The 26,005-nt window shown below is 44.5% G+C and overlaps 2 protein-coding genes across 2 annotated transcripts in view; both read left to right on the top strand.

The window, feature by feature from the left end:
- Positions 1–2,513: 2,513 nt before the first annotated feature.
- On the top strand, positions 2,514–17,079 carry MCM2 (minichromosome maintenance complex component 2). Its single transcript, XM_074198431.1, has 16 exons — positions 2,514–2,595; positions 3,444–3,688; positions 4,498–4,673; positions 5,078–5,338; positions 5,819–6,038; positions 6,334–6,541; positions 7,927–8,061; positions 8,488–8,679; positions 10,048–10,141; positions 10,780–11,030; positions 11,146–11,272; positions 13,043–13,155; positions 13,908–14,156; positions 14,981–15,163; positions 15,417–15,572; positions 15,675–17,079. Exons 1-16 carry the CDS (start codon positions 2,590–2,592, stop codon positions 15,783–15,785), a joined length of 2,727 nt encoding a protein of 908 aa, XP_074054532.1. The 5' UTR covers positions 2,514–2,589; the 3' UTR covers positions 15,786–17,079.
- A 1,223-nt stretch (positions 17,080–18,302) lies between these two features.
- Positions 18,303–26,005, top strand: part of PODXL2 (podocalyxin like 2) — a 34,030-nt gene continuing 26,327 nt past the window's right edge. The window contains 1 exon segment of the mRNA XM_074198430.1: positions 18,303–18,384. Coding sequence (XP_074054531.1) covers positions 18,345–18,384 — 40 coding nt within the window. The 5' untranslated portion in view covers positions 18,303–18,344.

The following is a 26,005-nucleotide window of genomic DNA, read 5'->3' as shown; positions in this document are numbered from 1 at the left end:
GTAGAAAAAAGAGAATCAAAAACAATTGAACTCAATAAACTGATGTTTGATAAGTTGGAAAATATAAATCAACTAGGAAAAAATTTCTTATTTGAATAAAAACTATTGATAAGACTGGAAAGCAGTCTGCTAGAAATTAAGTTCAGATCAACACCTTATAACACATTCCATAATACTTACTCAATGAATATATAACCTTAATATTAAAGATCATACTATAAAAAGTTTAGAGAATTAGATTATATACCTCTTATAGACATGGTAGGAGATAAAGGCAATAACAAAAGAAAAAAATAGATATAATTAGATGAAATTAAAAAGTTTCTGCACATAAACAAAATTAATGTACTTAGGAACTTAGGATAAGAAGGTTGAATGGAAAAAATCTTTGTATAAAATTTCTCTAAGATTTATCACACACACACACACACACACACACACACACACACACAGATTATAACTAATAAACTTTCCCCAGTAGATAGATGCTCAAAGGATATGAAGGTCACACAGCTAAGTAAATTTTAAGTATTTGAGGCCGGATTTGAACTCAGATCCTCTTGACTCCAGGGCTGGTTCTCTATCCGCTGCACCACCTTGCTGCTGGGGTATAAAGTTTTCAAAAGAAGAATTGCAAAGTATTTATAGCCATATGAATAGATAACCAAAATTATTAATAAGAGAAACAAATCAAAACAACCATGAAGCATCATCTCCTACCCTGCAAATGGACCTAGATGACAAAAAGTGGCAACAGCCAAGGTCGGAGGGGTTGTGGAAGAAGAGGTATACTAATATAGTGTTGGTAGAAGTTGTAAGAGACACAACCATTTTGAAAAGTGATTTGGGGGGGGCAGAGCCAAGATGGCAAAGTGAAGATGATGTACCCCTGAGTTTTTCCCTACCAAAGATAAATGACATTCAAGCTCCAGATCCCACCAAGAAACAGAGAAGATTCAAAGAAGTTTTCAACTGTAGGCATCATGGAGGATCTTCAGTGAAGGTCTGTCTCTTTGGGGGGGAAGGGGAAGTAAAGTCCAGGAGGTGGGAGAGCGGGCAGGAGGCATTTAGCCACAGTGTGACCCAGGTCCTGACAGCTTGACAACAGCAGAGGTCCCAGCAGTTAGACAGCAAGCCAGCAGGGAGGACCCCGACGCCAAACAAAATGTAAACCCTGAGAACACTGGGGTAAAAGACAGGACTGAGTCAGGAACAAACCACTGTTAAGTCAGAACCTGGACGTAAAGGCAAAGGCCTGGACTGCACAGGCAACATCTTGGCCAAGGACAAGCCAGGGATCAGACCCTGGCCCCAGCGTAAAAAGCTTGGATCTATACTCCCTATACCCCAGGAGCAGAACTACAACAACAGCAACAACAAAATGAACAAAAAAAGGTAAAAGAGTGTTTAGTATAGAAAACGACTTCACACACAAAGAGGATAAAAATGCCAAGACTGAAGAAGAAAGCAGTGAAAAATCACTCACAGGGGAAGTATCCATACAGTCTATACCTTGGACTCAAATACAAAAGCTCATCGAAGAGCTTAAAAAAGCACTTAAAAACCAAAGATGAGAGGAAGAAGAAAAATGGAAAAAGAAATGAGAATCACATAGGAAAATGATGAAAAATCGACCATAGAATTTGACACCTTTAAAAAGGAAATACAAAAGATAATTGAAGAAAATAAAACCCTAAAAATTAAAATTGAACAAACAGAAACCAATGGAACTATGAGACGACAAAACCCGTATGTAGATGCAATTATCTATTTTTGAGGCAGGGGGCTAAGTGACTTGGCCAAGGTCTCACACACACTGAGGAGCAGACACCAGACCCCCGGGGGGGGGGTCTCCCAGGGGCTGGCTCCTTAGATCTTGGGCACTTTCCAATTTGGCGCCTTTACAGAAAAGGGTGGAGGGGCAGGAAGGTGCCAGGGTGAGGCGGGGAGTCAGAGGGGCCTGAAGCGGAGGTCTCATGCCACCTGGGGGCCGGGGCTGCAGGGGGTCAGGGCAGAGTTCTCTCCCCATGAGGAATGACTTTTTTGGGTGAGGTAACTTGGGTTAGGTGAGTCGCCCAGGGTAACTCAGCTAGTGCCAAGCCGCACTTGAACTCGGATCCTCCCGACCCTGGGCGTGCCCCCTCTCCCCTGCCCGCCCCAACAGTCCCAGCTTGGTTGGGAGGCCCAGTGTTCCGGCGCAGGCGCAGTCGCGGGGCCTAGGCGCTGCCGGAGGATGATTGACAGCGAGCGGGGAGGGCCTTGGTTCGGCCCACGCAGCCTCCGCAAGAACGAAGGAGGAGGGGCCCCGGGGAGGAGGGGCGGGGCCTAATGGGGCGGGGCCGAGGGGAGTCAAGCAGTCAAATGGCTCCGCGGAGCGGGCGGGGCTTTGTGCCCAGAGCGGCCTCGGATTGGCCGGCGTGACGCGAGGAGGCCCGCCTCCCTCATGCATATTGATGACGCTCCCCGGGAAGCGTTTTGATTATTCATGAGGTTTCCCGGGCTCCTCTGGGTCACGTGAGCTTTTTCGCGCGAAAACTCTCGGCTGGAGTAGCGAGGAGTTACGGCTGCGGAAGCAGAGCTGCAGCAACTATGGCGGTGAGTGCGGGTTCGGGGGTCCGGGGTCCGGGGGTCCGGGGACCTGGGGGTCCGGGGGTCCGGGGGCCCGGAGGGCGGGGGCCTTGGAGACCCCCGGTGCGGGCTGCGGCCAAGCAGGGATGAACGGGCGTGGGGGGGGGGGGGGAGCGCGAGCTGCGCGTGCGCAGTGAGCGGGCCCGGCCGGGGGTCCTGCGGGGCTGCCCCTTGTGTCTGAGCGCCCGCTGGGCTGAGGGGTGAGACCCCCGGGGCGGGGGCACGCCTTCAGGCGCCAGGGCCGGACGGGCCCCAGTCTGGCTGGAGGCGCCTGCCCGCTTCCTCCCCCGGCCCTGGGCAGCACAGTCCGCCGTGGGGGGCAGGTCAGGAATCTGGGGGGTCCCCAGCCCCCTGCGGCCCCGGAGATGGGCGTTCCAGAAGGGAGGGAAGTGCAACAAGTGCCGGACAAGGGGAGGGAGCTGGGAGGAGGGAAGGGGGGTTCCTGGGCTCGGCACCCCGAAAAGGAGCTCACCGCTTTCCCCAGTTTATCACCTCCCTTCAGTGTCTTCTCTACAACCTACCTTTTTTGCTTTTTCTTTTAAAAATATTGAGTCAGGAGGACCTGAGTTCAAATGTGGCCACAGCCCTGCACAAGCCACCTAACCCCGTTCGCCTTACAAAAACCTAATAAAAAAAATATTGATCTAAAAAGAAATTTCTAATTTGTACGATCCTTTCCTAAGAAAAATTGTTTCCCTACACTTCAGTTTTCACCCCATAGATCTTATCCTGAACCCCAGCTCTCCCACCAAAGCAGGGCTGGCACTGCCTCTACAAAAAATAAAGGATTGTTGAACTATCCGGTCCTTTTTCAGGATTCCTCAGAGTCTTTACACATAGCCTCCTCCAGTCCAGCCCGAAGATACAGACGTGTCAGTGATGGTTTGACATCCAGCCCTGGGCGAAGTTCCCGGCGTGGGGGCGCCGATGCTTTGACTTCCAGCCCTGGCAGAGACCTGCCACCTTTTGAAGATGAGTCAGAGGGTCTCCTGGGCACCGAAGGGCTTCCTGATGAAGAGGAAGAAGATGGAGAGGAACTTATTGGAGATGGAATGGAGAGGTGAGAGGTTTGGGGGAGAAAACAGAATTGGGGATGAGGAAGATCTGGAAATTTGAGAATTGTTTAGATCAAAACTCTATTCTTTAGGACTGATTAGTCAGATAGGATACCAGCAGTTAATTCCATTTGTCCTTGCTTTCTGTGATAGATGGCGATGATAGCAGTGAAAAAGCATACTATAATTTTTTTGGATATGGCCTGAGAAATCCATAGGGGGAAAATGTATATCTCTAAATACTTTCATCAGCAAAAATGACAGATCAATGAATTGGGCATGCAACTAATAGAAATTAGATGACCAACAAGTTTGTATAACTCAATAAAACACCAAAAATGGAAATTTTGAAAGTCAACGAAAAGATTAGTAAAATTGAAAGCATAACATGTAGAGGATCATTTCTCCTTCAACGAGATAACGTATTTTAGTTATTAAGCAAAAACTGCACCAAGACTTTTAGAGTACCCTGTATTTTGAACATTAAGTTATAATTAGGCTCTAAGGACATCAGAGAGTCTGTATGGAATCTTTAGCCATGTTTTTTTTTTCTTCCAGTATTCTTTCTCTGGCAGCAGCATCAAAAGATGGTCACCATAATACTGATCATCAAAGATTGATGTTCCCTAAACATCCTTAACTTTATTTCATAAATGCTATGTTCATTAATTAAGTGCTTTTGGATCTCTGGGGTCATGAGGCCTTATGAATGAGACAGCTGCCCTTTGTAGCCACATGAACTTTACCTGTCAACAACTTTAGAACAGGGATTGTCTTTCCTCTGCACTAACTACTTGCTCCTGGGCTCCCCTAGGGATTACCGAGCCATTCCTGAGCTAGACACCTATGAGGCAGAAGGCTTAGCCCTTGATGATGAAGATGTGGAGGAGCTGACAGCTAGCCAGAGAGAAGCTGCTGAGCGGGTGATGAGGCAGCGAGACCGGGAGACTGACAGAGGCTTGGGGCGCATGCGCCGGGGGCTGCTGTATGGTAAATACTTTGACTCTCTTGCTTGGGCCCTTTACAGAGTAAGGAGTCCAAAATGCTTTATTCTGTTATCTCTTCCCCTCCCAGGGCTTGGGGATCAAACCCTGGAGGAAAGAAGAGAAGGGGAGGGAAGATGGTTATTTATGCTCAATTAAAGAGACCTTCCATCCAACAAGTCTTATCTCCTTTGGGGCTATCATGATTTCTATGGTATTCGGATTTTTTTGGTGTCTCCATTTGCCCCTCTTGGCTACAGATTAATGACTGAGGTGAAATATTCACTGAATATTGGGAAAGGTGTATGGTCCCAGGGATTGCTGGCATGGAGGGAATGATCTGGTGGAAGGAGGATATGAATTAGAAGAGAGACCAAGGAGGCAGACAGGCATGTTCCTTATGGTCTTCAGATAGTGATGAAGAAGATGAGGAGCGGCCAGCCCGGAAGCGGCGCCTGGTGGAGCGAGGCACTGAAGAGGGGGAAGAAGAGGAGGATATGATAGAAAGCATTGAGAATCTGGAAGACTTGAAAGGCCACACTGTCCGGGAGTGGGTGAGCATGGCTGGCCCCCGCCTGGAGATCCACCACCGGTTCAAGAACTTCTTACGCACCCATGTGGATGGACACGGACACAATGTCTTTAAGGAGCGAATTAGCGACATGTGCAAAGGTCTGTGGCCAGGATTTCCTTCCCTTCCCCTGCCTCAGTTGCAGCCCCATTTCTTGTTAGGTTTTCTCCCTTTCAAAATATTTTCCTAACAAGATGCTACTTTTAGCCTTATAATAGCTCCTTTTGCAGATGAAGAAATCAGGCCACAGGGACTTCCAGTATTGTTAAAGGATATGGTTTCTGAGAATACTTGCTAGGTCTTCTTTGTCCATGTATGCTGCCTGACTCTAACACTTTTGGGTTAGGGCCGTGTTCTCCCCAAAACTCATAGAAGGGAACCTCCCTGTCTTGTTCAGGAGCCTAGGGAAGAGCAGCTACAGGACCGTAGCATCATTTTTGGGTCCCCCCTGCAGCTGCACCTTTCAGACCTATCATCTTCTCTGACCCATCTTCTAATTAGCTAGGACTGGCTGACTTTTCATTGGTACCCAGAACTCAGCAGAGTGCTTCCTGCCTATTCATTCATTTTTCCCTCACCAGAGAACAGGGAGAGCCTGGTGGTGAACTATGAAGACCTGGCAGCCCGAGAACACGTCCTGGCCTACTTCTTACCTGAGGCGCCAGCAGAACTCCTAGGGATCTTCGATGAAGCTGCCCGAGAAGTGGTGTTGGCCATGTACCCCAAGTACGACCGAATTGCCAGTCACATCCACGTCCGTATCTCTCACCTTCCCCTTGTGGAGGAACTTCGCTCGCTCAGGTAAGGAAGAGGAGCAGGCAGGCCAGGGAGCAGAGCCAGGGCTGGCTCACCAGTTTCTTCTGCTGAGCCTCTGTGGGGTTCACTTCACCTTTCTAGACCTGCTGGGATAGTAGGGTGAGAAATCAAGTCTCATTGACAACCTGTCTTGTGCAGGGTTAAATAAAGATAGACCTGGGCAGCTCTGCTCAATGGGCAGCTGAGGCCTTTATTTCCTGCAGCAGGATCTCTGTGTATCCTGTGTATCTTTCCTGCCTTGGGAGGGCCCTGAGTGGTTCATCTTTTCCGATCCCCGTAGGCAGCTGCACCTGAACCAGTTAATCCGAACCAGTGGCGTGGTGACCAGCTGCACAGGGGTCCTGCCCCAGCTCAGCATGGTCAAGTACAACTGCAACAAATGCAACTTTGTCCTGGGGCCATTCTGTCAGTCCCAAAACCAGGAGGTGAAGCCTGGCTCCTGTCCCGAGTGCCAGTCTGCCGGTCCCTTTGAAGTCAACATGGAAGAGGTGAGCACAGGTGGCAGATCTCAGCCTTGTGAATGGAATGTCAGGCCTGGGCTCGGGAGGACTTGAGTTCATTCAGCCTCAGACACTTGCTAGCTGAGTAACTGAGCAAGTCACTTCAACCCTGTTTGCATCTGTACAATGGGGATAACAAGCACCCCCCCCCCCCCAGGGTTTTTGGGAGGATCAGTTGAGATCTATAAAGTGCTTAGCACAGGGTTTGATTATAGTCAATGTTATATAAACCTTAGCTATTATTATCCTTTTTAATACTACTGTAGGTTGCCTGGAGGAAAACTAACCAGGCAATAGGAATCAGTCATTTGTTTTGCTTCCCAGGGCACATGGTGGGATATCCCCTGCGTTCGATTGTTGTTTTTATAAAAAGAGGAATCTCAGCATGCATGCAATGAGTGATCCCTTCTTAGCATCACCAGGTGACCTTGCATAAGTCACATCTTTGCTTTCATCTTCATCTGTCACTTCCCCACAACTCCTCCCTGAAGAAACTATGAAGGATTTGACCTGTCTGTTAATAAATCAAAGAAAGTAAAGAGAAGTTGAGAAGTCCACAGTGATCATCCTTATGCACTCCATTGGAGAAGCCTTCTAGAGAAGGACGTATCAGGGTAGATCAGTAAAAAGTATATACTTTCTATTTGCCCCATAGAAGTTTGTGGTTTGAAGAGTGAGACATGAATTCTTGTCCTCACTAGTGAGACTTTCCAATCATGTTTCTATTTACACTAGTTTCTCCAGATATATCTAGAAGGAGATGATGTAGCTGAAAGAACTTGAACAGATTAATAGTGTGGCATAACCAATATAAGGCATTACTGTTCCAGAAGAATTACATTAAACATTTGTGAAGTACCTGCAGTCTTTAAGATGGTGTGCAGTCACTGAAGGCTATACAAAGAGGATTAAATTTGAGGGTCCTCACCCTCATAGTATAATACAAAGGACACTGAATGCTATAAGAGGTTTATGTGTTCTGGGCATGGTGGGACAAGGCAGAACCGATAAATCCTGAAGGATTGGGAAGACTATGAAAGATGCTACTTTGAACTGAAGCTTGAAGAATGGTTAGGCTTTTGTTAAGCAAGGATGAGGGAGGATGCATTTCAGGTAGAAGAACAGTGAACAAAGATGGGGCAGTGGGAGAAGGAAGAGGTTTGAAAAAGGCAAGAATTCCAATACAGCTGCAGCATCTGTAGAGGACAAGCTAAACAGGAAGACTGAGGCAAAAGCATAAACCTTGCGTTTCTTAAGGAGTTGAGACTTGCTCGGGTAGAGGCTCTGGGGAGTAGCCATAGTGCAGGGCAGGGGCTTGACTGGAGAGCAGTGCATTAGGATGAGCTCACTGGAGTGTCTTTTGTCTTTTCTAGACTATCTACCAAAACTACCAGCGCATCCGAATCCAAGAGAGTCCAGGCAAAGTGGCTGCAGGCAGGCTTCCTCGGTCCAAAGATGCCATCCTTCTTGCTGATCTTGTGGATAGCTGCAAGCCGGGAGATGAAATTGTGAGTGAGTAGGAGAAAAAGAAACGAACCACCGAACACTTGGAAGTGCAGTAGAGTGGGTAAAGTTTGGGGAAAAGATGGATGTGACAGTGTATGTAATGACAGAAATGTAACTTGAACCAGTCAGATGAAGTAGCTTGATAATGATAAGAACTTCAGAGTGGAACCTTGCTCTGCCGTTCATTCACTGAATAATTTAGTGGTAATGTGCCACAGGACAGGCAACTTAATTATTTGTACTCTGGTTTGATAAGTAACCTGGATATTGTTTCTCCTATAACTGTAAATAATTTTCTATCTTGATGCATCAAGGATAAGGAGACTTAGGAAAAATAATGGGTAGAGACCAGCTGAGGGGTGGGATTTAATTCTTAGTTTACTCTTCCCTTAGAGTCACTGACTGTTCCTTCCTTTTCTTCCATTCAGGAATTGACTGGCATCTACCACAATAACTATGACGGCTCCCTCAACACCGCTAATGGATTCCCTGTCTTTGCTACTGTTATCTTGGCCAATCATGTGGCTAAGAAGGATGACAAGGTAGCTGTAGGAGAACTGACTGATGAGGATGTGAAGACTATTATTAGCCTCTCTAAGGATCAGCAGATTGGAGAGAAGGTGAGTTGGGGGAGAAATCTTGTTGTGATCTTCTTCAGTTAAAATGTTTTCTCTGAATCATCTTGACCTCCCTTGGCTGAGTCTTTAATTATGAATTCGTCCTTTCCCCAAAGTGATCAGTCAGCATATTGGATCTTGAGTGAACTGTAGGTGTGTCTAAGAAACCCATAAGATAGGACAGTGATGTCTTTTGAGTTGCTGTGCAAATAATTTTATTTCCACTGTGTGGAGCTAATGCATCACTGAACCAGAGGAGTGAATGTCTGAAGGCATGCATTGCCTTAGTGACTGCAAGAAGCCTGGACCTCTTAGGGTTCTAGACCTTGTTTTCCTGCAGTGGTTCTTCAAGACATGAATGACCTTCTATAAAGTGTACCAGAAATTTATAACATTATTACCATTATTTGGAAATGTGTTAGTGGCCAAGATTTAGGTCCTGCCATGCTTCAGGAGGGTTGTGGGAGAGGCAGAGCATCAGGCCTAGCATTCTCCTTGGAGTGTGAGTGGGGGATGCAGCATGTATGCAGAGGAGATGTTACAAGAAGATAAAAAAACCTTACACCTCAGAGGAGCGGGGCGGAGGGGGCTACTCATTGCTGTCATTCTGCCCTAGTCTTGGCTATTGAAGAAGAAAGCTGTAGTAGGGGCTAATGGGCTCATTTCATCCTAGGAGTTTTTGCATTTTAAACTAGTACCATTGTAGAGTGGAAGGGAACACAGACATCATGGGCTAGAGAATTCTTTTTTTTTTTTACTTTTATTTTCTTTTTTATTTAAGGCAATGGAATTAAGTGACTTGCCCAAGGTCACACAGCTAGGTAATTATTAATTATCTGAGGCTGGATTTGAGCTCAGGTCCTTCTGACTCCAGGATCAGTGCTTTATCCACTGTGCCTAGTTGCCCCGGGTTAGAGAAATTTTGACTTTGAATGTTCTTGCCTTCTCTCCCCCCCATCGACTCCCACCCCCATCGCTGCCTCTGATTTCCTTCAAGTCCCATCTACTGTCAAAGGCTTTAATTCCCCTTAACCATTTCTGTTAATCATCTCTGATTTATTCTTTTATCTTACTTGTATGTTGCTGTTTACACAGTGTCTCCTCTGTTAGACTAGGAGCTTTCAAGGCTGGGTACCTTGCCTTTCTTTGCATTCTCTCCTCTCCCCTTCTCCCTCCCCCGTGGTGTAGGACATTGTCTGATATATAGAAGGTATTTTATATTGACTGACTGGAGAACACTCCAGAATTGTTTCTGAGAAGTCATGTGTCTCTCAAAGGTTGGCTTTTCCTGGGTTTCTAGAAGTAGGAGCATGCAGGGGTTCCAGGTTCTGTCAGCACTTCTTTGATTCATACAGACATTGATTCTTACAGGTCTTTGCCAGCATTGCCCCCTCTATCTATGGACATGAAGATATTAAGAGAGGTCTCGCCCTGGCTCTCTTTGGAGGAGAACCCAAAAACCCAGGTTAGTGGTTATGTGCCATAGGACAGGCTTGTGACTTTCAACACTGATACTTTAGTGCACATTTAGCTGGGTTTTTTTTTTTTTGGTTTTTTTTTTTGTTTTTAGTTTTTGCAAGGCAATGGGGTTAAGGGGCTTGCCCAAGGCCACACAACTAGGTAATTATTGTATCTCAGGCCACATGTGAACTCAGGTACTCCTGACTCCAGGGCTGGTGCTCAGCTGCCCCCTCTTTAGCACACATTTAGAAACAATTTTATATATGACCATTTTGGAACAGATATATTTAGTGGTTTGCACTTTGAAGGTGAGTGTGCCTGTTGAAAGGTAGCTTATGTTGACCAGAGATAAGTAGCTTAGGGAGATGCTCGCCATGCTCTTTATACCCTTACCAAAATGGTCTTGAGTGACCCCTCCCCCTTAGTGCCTTGATGCTCCCATCTTTTTTTGTCTGACATCTGGTGATCTTGGTGGTATGAGGCTTCATTTTTGTCCCTTTTCCTTTCCTGCCTCTAAGTGATGAGTATGGAATCATTGGACAGTTCAACTGCCTTGATAAGTCCCTAGTTTTTGCTTTCCTCACTTCCTTCCTCTAGGACAGTGTTACCTCTACTCCTTCATTTATTCCATTCTCCTTTAAGGTGGCAAGCACAAGGTGCGAGGAGATATCAATGTGCTGTTGTGTGGGGATCCTGGCACAGCCAAATCTCAGTTCCTTAAGTATGTGGAAAAAGTATCTAGTCGAGCCATCTTCACTACTGGCCAAGGGGCCTCAGCTGTGGGTCTCACTGCATATGTCCAGCGGCATCCTGTCAGTCGAGAATGGACCTTAGAAGCTGGGGCCTTGGTTCTGGCTGACCGAGGGGTGTGCTTGATTGATGAATTTGACAAGGTGGGTACTTAAGACTTTTTAAGGGATTGGTTTTTGGGAAAAGATCTTGACTGGGCCTGAGTAGGGATGAGGGAGTAGTGATGTGGACTAAAAAAGACATTTGCCTTTACTGCAGATGAATGATCAGGACAGGACCAGCATCCATGAAGCCATGGAACAGCAGAGCATCTCCATATCCAAAGCTGGCATTGTCACCTCCCTACAGGCTCGCTGCACTGTCATTGCTGCTGCCAACCCCATCGGTATTAGGGTTGGGCGGGTGGGAAGGACTCTTCCTCCATGTTTATAGGGATTAATAACAGGGCTTGGGGGTGGCTAGGTGGTGCAGTGGATAAAGCACCAGCCCTGGAGTCAGGAGTACCTGGGTTCAAATCCGGTCTCAAGACACTTAATAATTACCTAGCTGTGTGACCTTGAGCAAGCCACTTAACCCCATTTGCCTTTTAAAAACCTAAAAAAAAAAATAACAGGGCTTGACTTCATAGTAAAAGACCATGTCGAAAGGATTCTAGCGTCCACAGAGTTCATCTAGCCTGTTACCTTGTGGTGCCTTGATTATAGAAATAGATTAGGACATCTATCTCCAGCTTTTGGTTATTGGGAAAATAACTGATGACAAGAGATTCACTCAAGCCCTTGATGAAATGTCCATTGATGTTAGAAACTCTAAAAATACTAATAACTCTTATTTCCATAGCATTATAGATTTGTGGAGCACTTAGCTGGTATAATCAGGATTGAGTCTTATAATTATTCTTTGAGACAGGTGTTATTATCCCCATTTTACAGAAGAGAAAAATCTCAAGAGGTTAAGTGTTTGGAGTGAACCTAAGTCTTCCCAGTCAAGACCAGTGCTTTGTGCATTATATTCTGTAATGTTTCTCTTTTATTTTATAGTTCTTTTTTGATAATTTTTCTTAATATAAAAGTGAAAGTATTTATTTGAAACCTAGAGCTTATAATGTGTGAAATGGAACTGAAGATGTTTTCTAAGGGTAAAGCAGAGTTGCCTGCTGTCAACATTACTACTCATTATAGTTTTAGAAATTCTCGCTATTGAAGTAAAAAAGGAAATATTAATGGCATAGAAGGCAAAGAAGATATCAGATATCCATTTGTGGGTGAAATGCTTTTTTTAAATTGATATTTTATTTTTCCATACACATGTTATGAAAGTTTTTCAACATTCATCCATATGCATGTGTATATTTTTAAGTTAAATAATTTCCTTCCACCCCCTTCTCAGCAGCAAACAATCAGGTAAATATTGTACAAACACATTTGTGTTAAACATGTTTACAGATTAGTCATTTTCGGCACGAGGAATTAGGATTAAGGGAAGGAAATACGTAAGAAAAATTTTTTTTAAATGTGAATGTAGTGCTACTCATCAGATTCTGAAGGGGGTTTTTTTGGGGGGGGGGGTTGGTAGCATTGTCCATAGGTGATCTAATAGGGTTGTTCTAACTGATATGCTTCGTTTAGAAAACTCAACAGATAACAAAGTTAACCAAAATAATATATTTAAAGGGTTAACAAGATACCAAAATATAAGTGAAAACACTCTTATACCAGAAGCTGATAAAAATATCTCAATAATAAAATGATACTAGGTCTTTTATCAAAGACACATTTGAGGCCTATGTAAAGCTAACCATAAAACAATTTTGACAATAGTAAAGTAGAAATTTGAGTAGATGTGGAGCCAATTAAGATACTGTCAAAATGATTGCATAGATGTAATACCTAAATTAATAAAAGTAGTTTTTACATTTATTTATCACTTTATTATTAACTTTTCTTCCCTGAGAATTAATTAGACTCTCAACTCTTTTCCTAGGGCAGTCAACCCCTACATATAGCATGTCCCCTTTTCTCTTTGCAACATCTATTTGCTATATGGACCATTTTGTCCTTGAGTCTACCATGGGCTGAAGAAACCATTCTAAAAGCTGAGTAGAGGTGCAGAAACTTGAGGAAACAGAATTAATTGACTCATCCTTGTGTTTTAGGAGGGCGATATGATCCCTCATTGACCTTCTCAGAAAACGTGGACCTCACTGAGCCCATCATATCCCGCTTTGATGTCCTCTGTGTTGTGAGGGACACTGTGGATCCTGTTCAGGTACAAATTACTATGCTCCCAGAGATTTGAGCAGCAAGGCTTATTAATCATGAAAGCTCTCATTGATGTGGTACTTTATACCATGTATAAAATATAGTGTCTTCCACAGAATTCTATGAGGTGAGTGGTTACAGGTAAAAATAGTTTTCCTATTTTACAGATTTCCTGAGACTTAAGGAGGTTAACTTGTCTACTTACAGGGCTAGTACAGGTCAGAGAGGATTCAAACACTGCTTTTCTGATTCCAAATTCAGTGGTCTTCCCTCAGGAGTCTATGCTAGGGGTTCTTAACATTTTTTTGTATCATCCGCTTTGGAAGTCTGATGAGTCTTGCTGCCCCCTGCTCAGAATCATGTTAAATGCATAAAATAAATTGAAAAGGAAATGTTAAATTTAAGTGAGAGGTTAGTGAAAATAAAGATGTAATTTTTTTTAATTACCCCAGGTTCACTGTAATCTATTCTTGGATCCTTTAGGGGTCCAGAGATGCAGGGTATAAACTTCCCTTGTTCGTGACTTTGGCACTTCTCTGGTGTTTGGGAATGTGGTCTGCTATGGTGGTAGTACTGAGCAGAAGGCAAGGGATGACCAATTTGGAGATAGCATTCTTTTTATTGGTAGGGTTGCTTCTCATGTCATATCTCATGTCTCCTATCTGCTTCCTATAGTTCAGATGATTGGATGACTTGCTCCAGGATATGGATTTGGTATAGAACAGCAAAGTGTCCTGACCTTTCTCTTCCCCTCACCAGGATGAAATGTTGGCCCGTTTTGTGGTTGGCAGCCATGTTAAACATCATCCCAGCAATAAGGAAGAGGAGGTAGCCAATGGCAGGACACCAGAACCGGCCCTGCCCAACACATACGGTGTGGAGCCCTTACCTCAGGAGATACTGAAGAAGTACATCATCTATGCCAAGGAGAAAGTCCACCCAAAACTCAACCAGATGGACCAAGATAAAGTTGCCAAGATGTACAGTGACCTACGGAAAGAATCCATGGTGAGAACTCTAGACTAGAGTAAAACAGCCTGAGAAGCTGATTTCGACTCAGTTCAAGAGTCCACTACATGTTAGCAACTGAGCATACAAAAACAAGTAGTCCCTGGCCTAAGGTTCATATTCTACTGGAGGACACAACATAATGAAAGGGAAGCAAATAATTTGAGAATGAAGAATACTAAGGTCTAGGAAAGGTTTCTTCTTAGGTGGTGACATCTGATGTGAACCTGAAGGAATCTGGAGGGGTGGAGCAAGGCAGAAGATCACTGAGACAAAACCTGGGTGAAGCATTGCCAGGTGAAGGGATGGCTGTAGGCTGGTTTGGCTGAAAGCAGTGTAATACTAGAGTAAGATGTCATTGTGGAATATTTACCAAAACAGAACATAATGTGAATGTGATATTCAGTCCATAGGGATTCTATTTCTACTTCTTTTAGACTCTACTGTAGTGGGTATAAAGGAGAACAATGAATTATGTCAGGAAGTCAGGGATGGAGCCATAATCGCTGAAGGGTTTTAAATACCAAGGAGTTTTTTTTTTAGGGTTTTTTTTTTTTACAAGGCAAATGGGGTTAAGTGGCTTGCCCAAGGCCACACAGCTAGGTAATTATTAAGTGTCTGAGACTGGATTTGAACCCAGGTACTCCTGACTCCAAGGCTGGTGCTTTATCCACTGTGCCACCTAGCTGCCCCAAATACCAAGGGTTTTAAACACCAAGAAAGTTTGTCCAGATTTGTAGAACAGGCTGCAGTTTCTTCAGTTTCTTTGCTATACTGTCCTCTAAATTGTTCCTCTCCCATGGTGAACATGCTCTCTCTGGCAGGCCACTGGCAGCATCCCCATCACGGTTCGGCATATTGAATCCATGATCCGAATGGCCGAAGCCCATGCCCGCATTCACCTGCGGGACTATGTACTGGAAGATGATGTCAACATGGCCATCCGTGTGATGCTGGAGAGCTTTATTGACACGCAGAAGTTCAGTGTCATGCGCAGTATGCGGAAGGTGAGGTGCAGATGTGGCCAGCCCCTCCTGAGAAGATTTTCAGTGGGGTATGGGGGACTCACAGCCCTAGGTAGGACCCTGGCCCTGGCCCAAAGCCCAAGGTTCTCAGACAGGTCTCAGTTCTGAGAACAAGAGAAGGTGGGGGCGGAGGGAACTCAGCAAACACAAAATTGGTCATTGAGGAGTTGGGATGCTCAACCACCAAAAGTGGTTGAGAACAGGCATTGATCTTGTATCTTTTTCCTCTTTTCAGACCTTTGCTCGTTATTTATCATTCCGAAGGGATAACAATGAGCTCTTGCTCTTCATCCTGAAGCAGCTTGTGGCAGAACAGGTGATCTATCAGCGTAACCGCTATGGGGCCCAGCAGGACACTATTGAGATCCCTGAGAAGGACCTAGTGGACAAGGTAGGGACTGAGGGAAGGGGTCTCCTATCCTGGGTCTAGGGCTGACTGTGGAGGGCATAGGCTATCATATTACTTAATTCCCTAATACCGCATCTTTTTTAGGCTCGGCAGATCAACATCCACAACCTTGCTGTTTTTTATGACAGTGAACTCTTCAGAATGAATAAATTCAGCCACGACCTGAAACGGAAGCTGATTGTCCAGCAGTTCTGAGACCTCAGGCCCCTCTGGCAAACTATGCACTTTGCTTCTGGAAAGTCAAGTCAACAATGAGCACCCCGTTTGCTTTGTGCCTTAGGGAGATCTTACCCAAGAGTTGTTAGACCACCAGGGGACATGGGAGAATGGTGAGGTCCTGTTGGTTCAGGGTTCAAACAACTTGGCCAACAGGATACCTTTGGCTGGGGTTTTGAAGGTCACCGTGATTGTGGGCTGGAATGGTCATTTTGTATGTTCTCTGTATTTTGGATTTGTCTTCCTTGTTTCTCTGAAGCTTGAGCTCAAGACCTTGTGATCTAAAACAGGGTCCCTTCCTATTGTTTGGACAGGGAAAAATTCATATTTAATATTTTGATGGCATGAAATACTCTGACCCTGCCTTAGCTGTCTTTGGCCAGATAATGGTTTCTTCAGCTCCTGGGTTGTTTCTGCCATCCTTTACTTAATAACAGTTATAAGCAAGTAGGAAAGACTAGTGAGTATTACTTCTAGAATTATCTGCCCTATGTTCATTTGGGTGGAGCTAAATGTATAGAATCAAAACTAGAAAGTTGACACAATATTAGGTGAGTAATTCTGACCCCTCGGCTGAGAAGCAGGAAATATGTGACTAGATTGTGTGATCATGAATTCCAAAGATCCAGTCATCTTCACATCTACCTTTTCCCATGTTAACTTTTTGCCATTAGTATTTGTATATTGTATTTCACTTTTGTAGTTTTCATTTGCATAAAATGATTAAAATGTTTTCTTGGAAATGCTGATGTCTTAGTTCTATTTTGATGCAATTTCCAATTTTACTTTTAAAAATTTTTATTGAAACAGTAGACATTTTGATGTGCCATTTTAGTGAAGGCTCCACAGTACTGGCTTGGCTTTGTTTACTAAAGCATAAACCCGCAGAAGGGCTACATAAAATCACACTGCATTTTGGACAACCCTGCATTAGAGTATAGTAGAAATAGTGGAGAAGTGGAGTTCTAGTCCCTACTTCTGCCATTTAACTAGCAGTTTAATCTGGAGCTTTCAGTCTCCTAATCTTTGAGGGTGGCACTTTGCTTAGTCTACCAAGGTCTAGAGTCTGCTTCAGGGGTCAAATCTCAGGCAGGGCCCTTAGAGGATAGAGTATGGGACTTGAAATTTAGGGGCTTTAATTCTGAAGTCTCTGATAGAACCTCCATTTTCTTATTTGTAAAATGGGGATAATACCTTGTATTACATGTCACAGTTATGAAGACTTTTACATAACTTTTTAAACTCAAATAAAATCAGTTTTTAACTATGATCTTTATGATGTGTTCAAACACTGTTCTGGGAGCTTCTTTTGAGGCCAAGTAGCAGAGCCTGTTAGCCTGGGGGGAAGGACGGTTAACCCAGGGCTGATTTGAGGACTTTAGCTGATGGGTCAAGTGAAAAAGAGTTCTGACTGGGATTGAAAAACTGATTCACATCCCATCTTGGCTATGAATGGTGCATTTCCTGGGCCTCAGTTTAGTCATGGGACACAATTGGACTAGATGGCTTCTAAGGTCCTCTTCAGATCTAAATGTGAGTCTGAAGAAGGCCAGACATTTGGGATGGAAAGGACCATCAAGCTTATCTGTTCCAACTTCCTACCTACTAAGTACCTCCATTAACATCTTAGACTCTGTTTGAACAAGGACCGCGAGATGTGCAGTGGATAGAGCACCAATGCTGGTGTCAGAAGGACCCGAGTTCAAATCCAGCCTCAGACCCCTGACACCAGCCGTGTGCCCCTGGGCAAGCCTGCCTGACACCCAGGGCCATCTCCAGCTGCCCTGGTGACTATCCGGCCTCTGGCCCCCACGGTGCTCCGGTGTGCGTGCATGTCGCGGCAGCCCCGGCGGTCTCACCTCCGCCTGCACAGTAGCGGTGCGGGGGGCGCCTCCAGCTCTGCCGCCTTTGCAGAGCCCGCCTGATGCCCGGCGTGCCCGCAGCGAGCCCCCACATCCTGCAACAAGAAAGCCCGTCCGGGTGCCCCCGCCCTCCGACACGTGCTCCGGCCCGGACCACGCGGCCGGGCACTGGGGGCACTGCCCGGCCTTCGAGCCGGGTCTTCGGAGCTGGCCGCCACTGCCCAGTGCCGAAGCGGCGCCTCGGCCCTTGCCCCGCCCCCACGGCTCGGCGTGCCCCCGGGCCCGGCGGGCAGGGAGGGCTCGGCGTGCCCCCGGGCCCGGCGGGCAGGGAGGGCTCGGAGGCCTCCAGCGCCCCGAAGGCGGCGGAGACGCGAGGCCGGGGCGGTCTCGGCGCCTGATTGGTCCCCCTGCCAGAGGAGGGCGGGGCCGGGAGGAGGGGTCGGCCCCGCTCCGTCCGCTTCCTTCCGGTCGGGGCGAGCGGCTCGCGGCCGGCGGAGAGAGCGCAGGAGGGAGGGGCGGGGCCCAGCGTGTGAGTGACCGCTCGGCGGCCCTATCGCGGCCGCCCCGCCGGCCCCGCCCTCCGCGCTCGGTTACGCCCGAGGCGAAGCTCCGGGGCGGCTGCGGCTGCGGGGGGAGGAGGGCGCCGGGGCGGCTGGGGAGCCGAGGAGGCTGCACCATGGGCCGGCTGCCGCTCGTCGCCCTCCTGCTGGCCTGGGGTGAGTGCGGGCCGACGGGCACGCGGCGGGGGGGAGCGGTGCCAGGCCCAGTGCTGATGGACAGCGCCCGTGCGTGTGCGTGTATGTGTGTGCGCGCGTGTGTGTGCTTGTATGTGTGTGCGCGCGTGTGACACACTGCTCCCCGGACTGAGTGTGAGACTCCCTGTGCGTGTGCGTGCATGACACACCGGCTCCCCGGGCTGCTGCGGCGTGCGCGTGTGACAGGCGCCGGCTCGCGGGCGTTCGTGTGGCACGCTATTGTGTGCGTGACGCTCCGGACGGACCCCGCCGGCCCCCCACGCGGGCACGCGAGCGTGCGGGCGTCCTGTGGGGGGCGGGGAGGCAGGGGGCCCGGGGGCAGTCGCTCCACGCGGGGGGCGTCTCGGACAATAGCCCCCCGGGGCACCGCCTGCAGGGCGCGGCGTGGGGCCGCTGCTGGACAGCTCCCCTCCGTGCCCACTTGGGGCTCCTGCGCGGTGCCAGGGCTGAAGGGGCGGGCGCGGGTGGGAGAGGGGGCAGGTGGGGAGGACGGTGCCGTCCACACGCTGGTGGCCGACCCAGGGACACCAGGGCTGTGACCTGAAGGGCCAGCGCCGCTGGACAGCTCCCGGGCAGGGGGGCATGCGTGCCAGGCAGACCGCCCTTCATCTGTGGCGTTTACACAAAGAAGAAAGATGGGGGGAGGTGAGATGCTGGTTTGAACGTCGCTTCCCCCAAGCAGGTGTGAATAGCAGATCCCTCATTACTATTGATTTGATTCCACTGAATTGAAGATCATTGATTGAATTCAGGTCCAGTAGCCCTAGGAGGGTGTAGGAATAGGTGGCAGTGAGTGTTGGAGGTGGTACGGAAGGCCTGGCATTCCTGTGCTGCTTTACAGTTTTCAAAGTGTGTTCACATATTATTTCACTTGCTTCTCAGCACAATCCCTTGAGGTGTCTCATTTTTACAGATGAGAAAACTAAGGCACAGAGAGAGGGGTTAGATGTTGTGTTTATGGCCACGTGACTGGTTAGTATTTGAGCTGGGACGAAATCTCACATTTTCTGCCTCTCAATCCACTCTCGTTTTTGTTCCATTACACTATCTCATCCGCTGAAGGATAATTCCTGTGTGATCACCACATAAGGTGAAAGCTGTATAAGGGAATGGATTTGTGTTACAGACACAGCTGATATCAGAACAATTAAGAATGTGTGATTCTGTCTGTGAGCCGGACGCTGCTGTACAGTCTGGCATGGTGTCATCAAGGAATAAGGATGAGCTTGTGTGCATCAAAAATGATGCTGAATAATTGTTCTAAGATACTTACTGCTCAAGTCTTCTTCCTAGCCCTCTACTGACTGCAGACTGTCCCTTACCTCAACCAATCAAGGCTTTGCAGAGAAATGTAAAATAGAGAATAACTCATTCCCTGTTTTCACTCTAAATCCTAGCATCCTGACTTAGTGGTGGTGTGCTCACCATCCTATTTTGCTCCCCCAAGTAGGCACTTCCTAAGAGAACTGATGTGTTTGTCTCTATATGTCTACCAAAAAGGTGCTTAGAATCAACTGGATCAGAAGCACTGACAAGGAAACAAAAACAGAATAAGATAGTTCCCTCAGGTTTGACTGCTGCAGCTCAGAGCTGATTACTGGGACTGAATTTGAATCTGGGAATGAACTGGTCACTTTTTATTTGGTATACTTCCTCTCCTTTTCTTTCTGGGTTGATCAGTTAGATATTCATTTTCTTGGGGTTGTTAACCTTGAGGAAATCTGCAAGGGATCAAAGTATGATCAAAGACTGGAAGGGACCTCAAGAGTCCATTGAGATCACCCTTGCTTGAACAAGGTCAAATCAAGTATCAGAGGCAAAATTTGAACCCAGGATCCCTGACTCTAGAGTCAGTGTTTTTCCTTTGTACTGATGTACTATCTGACAGCTTTTACTCTATCTTCTCTATGTCAAGCATTATAAAATAATAGAAAATTAAAAGTGTTTAGGGGTAAAGAAAATCAACCATTCCGAGTAAAATCCTGAAATATCAAGTCGGGTGTGGCCTTAATTAAGGCAGATTAATTATTAAGTGTGAAAGTAATCAAACTTAGAATGGGTAGTTTAGTGCTACTATTTTAGTATAATCTTATTGTAGGCATATTTAAAGAGAAAGGACTCCCATCTAATTACCTAAATAATTACCTACTGTCAAGGTCTTTGAAAATATCAAGGTCTATATAAAGGCAAAATAATCATCATAGAAGCAAAGTAACCAAAGAAAGTGGGATGCTTCTTGGAGAACACCAGCTAAAACCTAGATATGAAAAACCAGTAAAACAGTCTTTGGCACAGGCACACAGACACACACACACACACACACACACACACACACACACACACACAGACACCCTTTGATTCAATTTGCTCAAAGCCTCTGTTTGTTGTTTCAACACATCCAAAGAGATAGGGCACAAAGCAGGGAAGGAAGGAGAGATGTGCTGCAGAGAAACTGACTCTCCTTACTTTACAGGTAAAGGAACTGGGTCAAGGAAAAGGAAATGACTGGCCTGAGCCTCTACCTGAGTCAAAAATGAAGCAGAGGATAGTGCCCATAAGTCCTTCAGTTGCACATCCTATCTTGAATGCTCTGTATAGCATTCAATGACCATAGCAATAATGGAATTTTTAGAGTTGGAAAGAACCTCAGGGGTCGTCACACATGTGCAACATATGTAACACATGACTGAAGTAGACATAAATGGTGATTGCATTTCCACATGATAATTTCCAGAGATGGGAAATCTCATGCCCACTGAGGCAGTCTGTTTCACCTTTGAGTAACTCAAATGGTTAGGAAGCTTTGTGCTCATATTTAGCTGAAATCTCTCTGCAATTTTCTATCACTGCTTCTTGCTCTGCTTTCTAGGGCCAATCTTCTTTCACATGTAAATCCTTCAAATATTTGAAGACAGCCCTTATATTGCCCCCTAGTTTTATCTTCTTCAGGTGAAAAATCTTCAATTTTTCAATGTCCTATTTTATGGTTTCCAGTTTCTTCACTATCCTAGTCATTCAATTCATAATGCATCACAGTTTATCAATATCTTTCTTTAAATGTGTTTATCCAGAACTGAATGCATCCTCCTTATATCATCCGATCAAGGAAAATTACTGTAGAAATATAAACTTCTTTGTTCCAGACATTTCTATTAATGTAGCCTAAGATTGTTGGGATTTTCTTTTTCTTTTTTCTTTTTTGGTCACAATCTCACATTGCTGACCAATAATGATTTTGCAGTCCACTAAAGCCTCCAGGTCCTTTCTGGATGATATACCTGTACAGTTAGATTTTAAACAATTGCATTTATTTATTTTTAGTCTGAATTCATAACCAAAGAAAAATTCATTTCTTTTACATGGTAGAACAAAAAAGATTGTATATGAAATACACAGTTGAGTTTTTTAACCCAAGTATGAGACTTTATGTTTATTTCTTTTAATTAAATGAAATTTGTCACCCTGTCAAAAGCTTTCTGGATCCTCTTTTTATCATCCAACATGTTGTTTTTTCTCTCATCTACACATTGAATGAGCATACCATCTATACCTTCACCCAAATTAATGGTAAAAATGTTAAATTGAATAGTGCCAGGAATATAGTGCTCTGCCCTTGTACTAGAAATAATCCTTCAGGTTGACCTCAATTCATTATTGTCTTTGGGTCTATCATCGAATGAATTCCAAATGTACCAAAAGAAGGATCACTCAGTTTACATCTTCTTTTTGTCAACAAGGTTATTGTGAAAAAAGATATTTTGCCAAATGTCCAACCAGACTTTCTAGAAAGATTGGGGAAACAAATGACTCTTCCTCATTTATCCATTCAGTCATTCCACAAACATTTATTGAATGTCTGTTGTGAATCAGGGCCTATGCTAGGCATTGAGGAATATATAAAGAAAAACAAATTTATAATCCAAAGGAAAAATATGAAAACAACTAATGCAATTTCTAGTACCCTAAATTTTAAAAAAATAGTTATATCAAGATAATTTGGGATCACTAAAGATGAAGAGACAGCTCTGGGCTGGTAAGACTATATGGAGGGGCGGCTAGGTGGCACAGTGGATAGAGCACTGGCTCTGGAGTCAGGGGTACCTGGGTTCAAATCCCGCCTCAGACACTTAATAATGACCTAGCTGTGTGGCCTTGGGCAAGCCACTTAACCCCATTTGCCTTGCAAAACCCTAGAAATAAAAAAAGTATATGGAAGATTTTTTGGAGGAGGTAGGTACCCTTCAGAAATGTAGCTGGAATGAGTGTTTTTAAAAACTGCCTTCAGATATATTGGACTCTTTTTTAGGATTTTGCAACGCAAATGGGGTTAAGTGGCTTGCCCAAGGTCAAACAGCTAGGTAATTATTATTAAGTGTCTGAGGCCGGATTTGAACCCAGGTACTCCTGACTCCAGGGCCAGTGCTCTATCCACTGCACCACCTAGCCGCCCCTGATATATTGAACTCTTGAATAAAAGCTTGAGTCATTGATGTAGCTACCTGATCACCTGAGTACAAAACATCCAGGACATGAAAAGCTAGAGCTCCTTTCTTTGTCTTGTGACTACAGACTGTCAGCATGAGCCACAATGAGAAGCTGTGTCCAATTGAACCAATGCTTTATCCTGGATAAACTCTGTTCCTTGCTCTGACTGACCTTCTCTTGCCATGACCAAGTAAATTTCTTTTCGCCAACTGTTAGATGGATCACAAAAGTCTCATTTCATTTCAGTTTCAGAGCCAAGTACCAGGACATTGGTCTGAATCAGGTCCAGCCTGTGTCCTCAGATGGACAGGTTTTCACTAGGTAGATATGGAAGGAAAAAGACATTCAAGGAAACAGGAATAGCACGAGCTAAGGTATATAAGCAGGAAAGTGAGGTATGCATTTGGGGCAAGAGAAGTCCAGTTTTACTGGACAGAAGGATGTGTTTAGAGGAGGAGTGAGAAGAGGAAACTGACAAAAGGTAGGTGGACAAAAGATTGTACAGAGAAGGAAGTGGCAGATCAAGGCATCTGAACTTTATTCTGTAGGCAAGCTGGTAGCCCCTGAGTTCTGTTATTTTTCCGTTTATACGCTTGTAGGCATTGTGTATGTTGCTTTCCTGACTTCTTATTCCACTTTCCTTCAATTTATTTGTCTTCTTGTGCTTCTCTGAATTTTTTGCTTTCATTTTTCTTATAATATTAGTGTTGCTTTGCATTCATGTGCCACAACAGTCAAGAATATTTTGGTATTTTTTGGAACATTCATTTTTATCTTTGACTTCATATATATAAAAATATAAGTAGGTATGTATATAAAATACATCTCTCTATGAATGTATAAGATATATAGCCATATTTAATATATACAATTATAATATAGAAAATAATTATAATATATCATATAACATTATTAATTATATATTAGATATATCTATATACACACACATGCACCTAACAATATGATTTATTTAAAAGGGAAATTTTAGTCACTTTTTGATACAATTCCAAATTGCATTCCAGAATGGTTGGACCATTTTATACCCCTCATCAGCAGCTGTCTTCCGCAGCCCCTTCAACACAGATTATTTCCATTGTATGTCATCTTCACCAATTTGCTGGATATAAGGTAAAATCTCAAGTTGTTTTGATTTGTAGTTTTCTCATTATTAGTAATTTCTCTGCTTAGTACTTCTACTTTTCCTCTCATTCTCTTCTATTATCAATCTGGCTTCCAATGTTATTATTCAAATAAAACTGTTTTCTCCAAAGTTACCAATGATCTCTTAATTGTCAAAACTGATGGTCTTTCTTTTCTTAGTCTTCATATTTCTTGACTTTACTGCACTATTTGACACAGTTGATCGCCTCCTAGATGTTCTCTTCTCTCCAGGTTTTCAGGATACTATAATCTCTTCCCTTATTGGTATAATTCTTCCTTCTCATTCTTCTTTGCTGAAGTGTGTATGTCATGCCCACTAACCTTGCATGTGTCTCCTAAATCTTTATTCTGGGTTTTTTCTCTTTTCATCCCAATCTAATTATATGCTTTCATTTAGAGGTCTCATCAGGTCCCATGGGTTCGGTTTCTATGTAGATGATTCACAGATCTGAATACCCAGTTTTAGTGCCTTCTCTGAGCTCTAGGTTTTTATCATCTCAAACTGGATGTTCTGAAGTCATCTCAAACTCAATATAGCCAAAAGAGAACTTATTAACTTTCCATCCAAATCCTCCTTTCTTTTGAACTTCCCTTTTACTATTGATAGCATCACCATTCTTCTGAGTTACCCAGTTTGGCAATTTGGTGGCATCCTCAATTTCTCATTCTCTCTCTCAATATGCATAATATCTCACCTTCTCTCCACTCCAACACTCACCAGAGATTGTGAAGACTTAGTGCAGGCCCTCATCCTTTCTTGTTGAGACTATTTCAATACTCTTTCAATGGGTCTTTCTGCCTCCAGTCTTTCCCCCCACCAATCTATCTTCCATTCAGTTGTGAACAGGATTTTCCTACATGTTAATCCTTAAGCAGAGGTTACCTCCCATTACCTTTTGCAACTGTAAACTCCACTATCAAATTAAAGTTTGTTTTTATAATCTAACTTCTTTGTACCTTTCCAGAGTTGTGACACTTTCTTCTCTGTTAATTCTATGATCCAGCTACTTGGGCTTTCCCATAGAACACCCCATGTCTTATCCCTGTGCCTTTACACTAACTGTCTCTTCTATGTGGTGTGGTTGTTCTCTCTCCCCACCTTCAACTCTTACAATCCTTGGCTTCCTTTAGAACTCTCAACTACCTCCCTCTTTTCTTATCTCCTAGCTGCTACAGTCTTTCCTTCTCAAATTACCTCCTATCTATTTTGTGTTTAATTATTTACATGTATTAGAGTATAAGATCCTCAAGAACATGGACTTTTCTTTTAACTTTTCTTTGTATCCTGAATACTTAGTACATAATAAGCTCTCTTTTCTTAAAATTTTATTTTATTTTTCCAATTACATGCAAAAGTAGTTTACAACATTCATCCATTTGCATTAAGAGTTCCACAATTTTTCTACCACCCTTCCTACCCTCTCTATTCCCCATGGGGGCAAACAATCTGGTAAAGTTGTACATGTATAATTGTATTTTACATATTTCCATATTAGCCATGTAATAAAAGAGGAATTAGCACTAAGGGGGAAAAAAACATGAGAAAAAAAGAAAAAACATAAAAGAAGTTTCGAAAAGTGACTATAGTACGCTTTGCTCTACATCCAGAGTCACAATTTTTCCTGTGGATGTGGATGGCATCATCCATAACAGGTCTCTCAGGATTGTCCTTGATCTCTGGACTGCTGAGAGCAGCTGCATCCATCTTAGCTGATCATCTCACAATGTTGGTGTTAATGTGTACAATGCTCTCTTGATTTTGCTCACTTCACTCAGCATCAGTTCATGCTAGTCTTTCCAGGCTTTTGTAAACTCATGATTTCCTACAGATCAATAGTGCTCCATTACATGCATATATCATAACTTGTTCAGCCATTCCCCATCTGATGGACATTCCCTCAATTTCCAATTCTTTGACACTACAAGAAAGAGCTCC

The sequence above is a fragment of the Macrotis lagotis genome, chromosome 8 (genome assembly GCF_037893015.1).
Source record: "Macrotis lagotis isolate mMagLag1 chromosome 8, bilby.v1.9.chrom.fasta, whole genome shotgun sequence".
Classification (NCBI taxonomy): domain Eukaryota; kingdom Metazoa; phylum Chordata; class Mammalia; order Peramelemorphia; family Peramelidae; genus Macrotis; species Macrotis lagotis.
The sequence above is the reverse complement of the archived record's forward strand: the minus strand, read 5'-3'. Positions and strand labels throughout refer to the sequence as shown.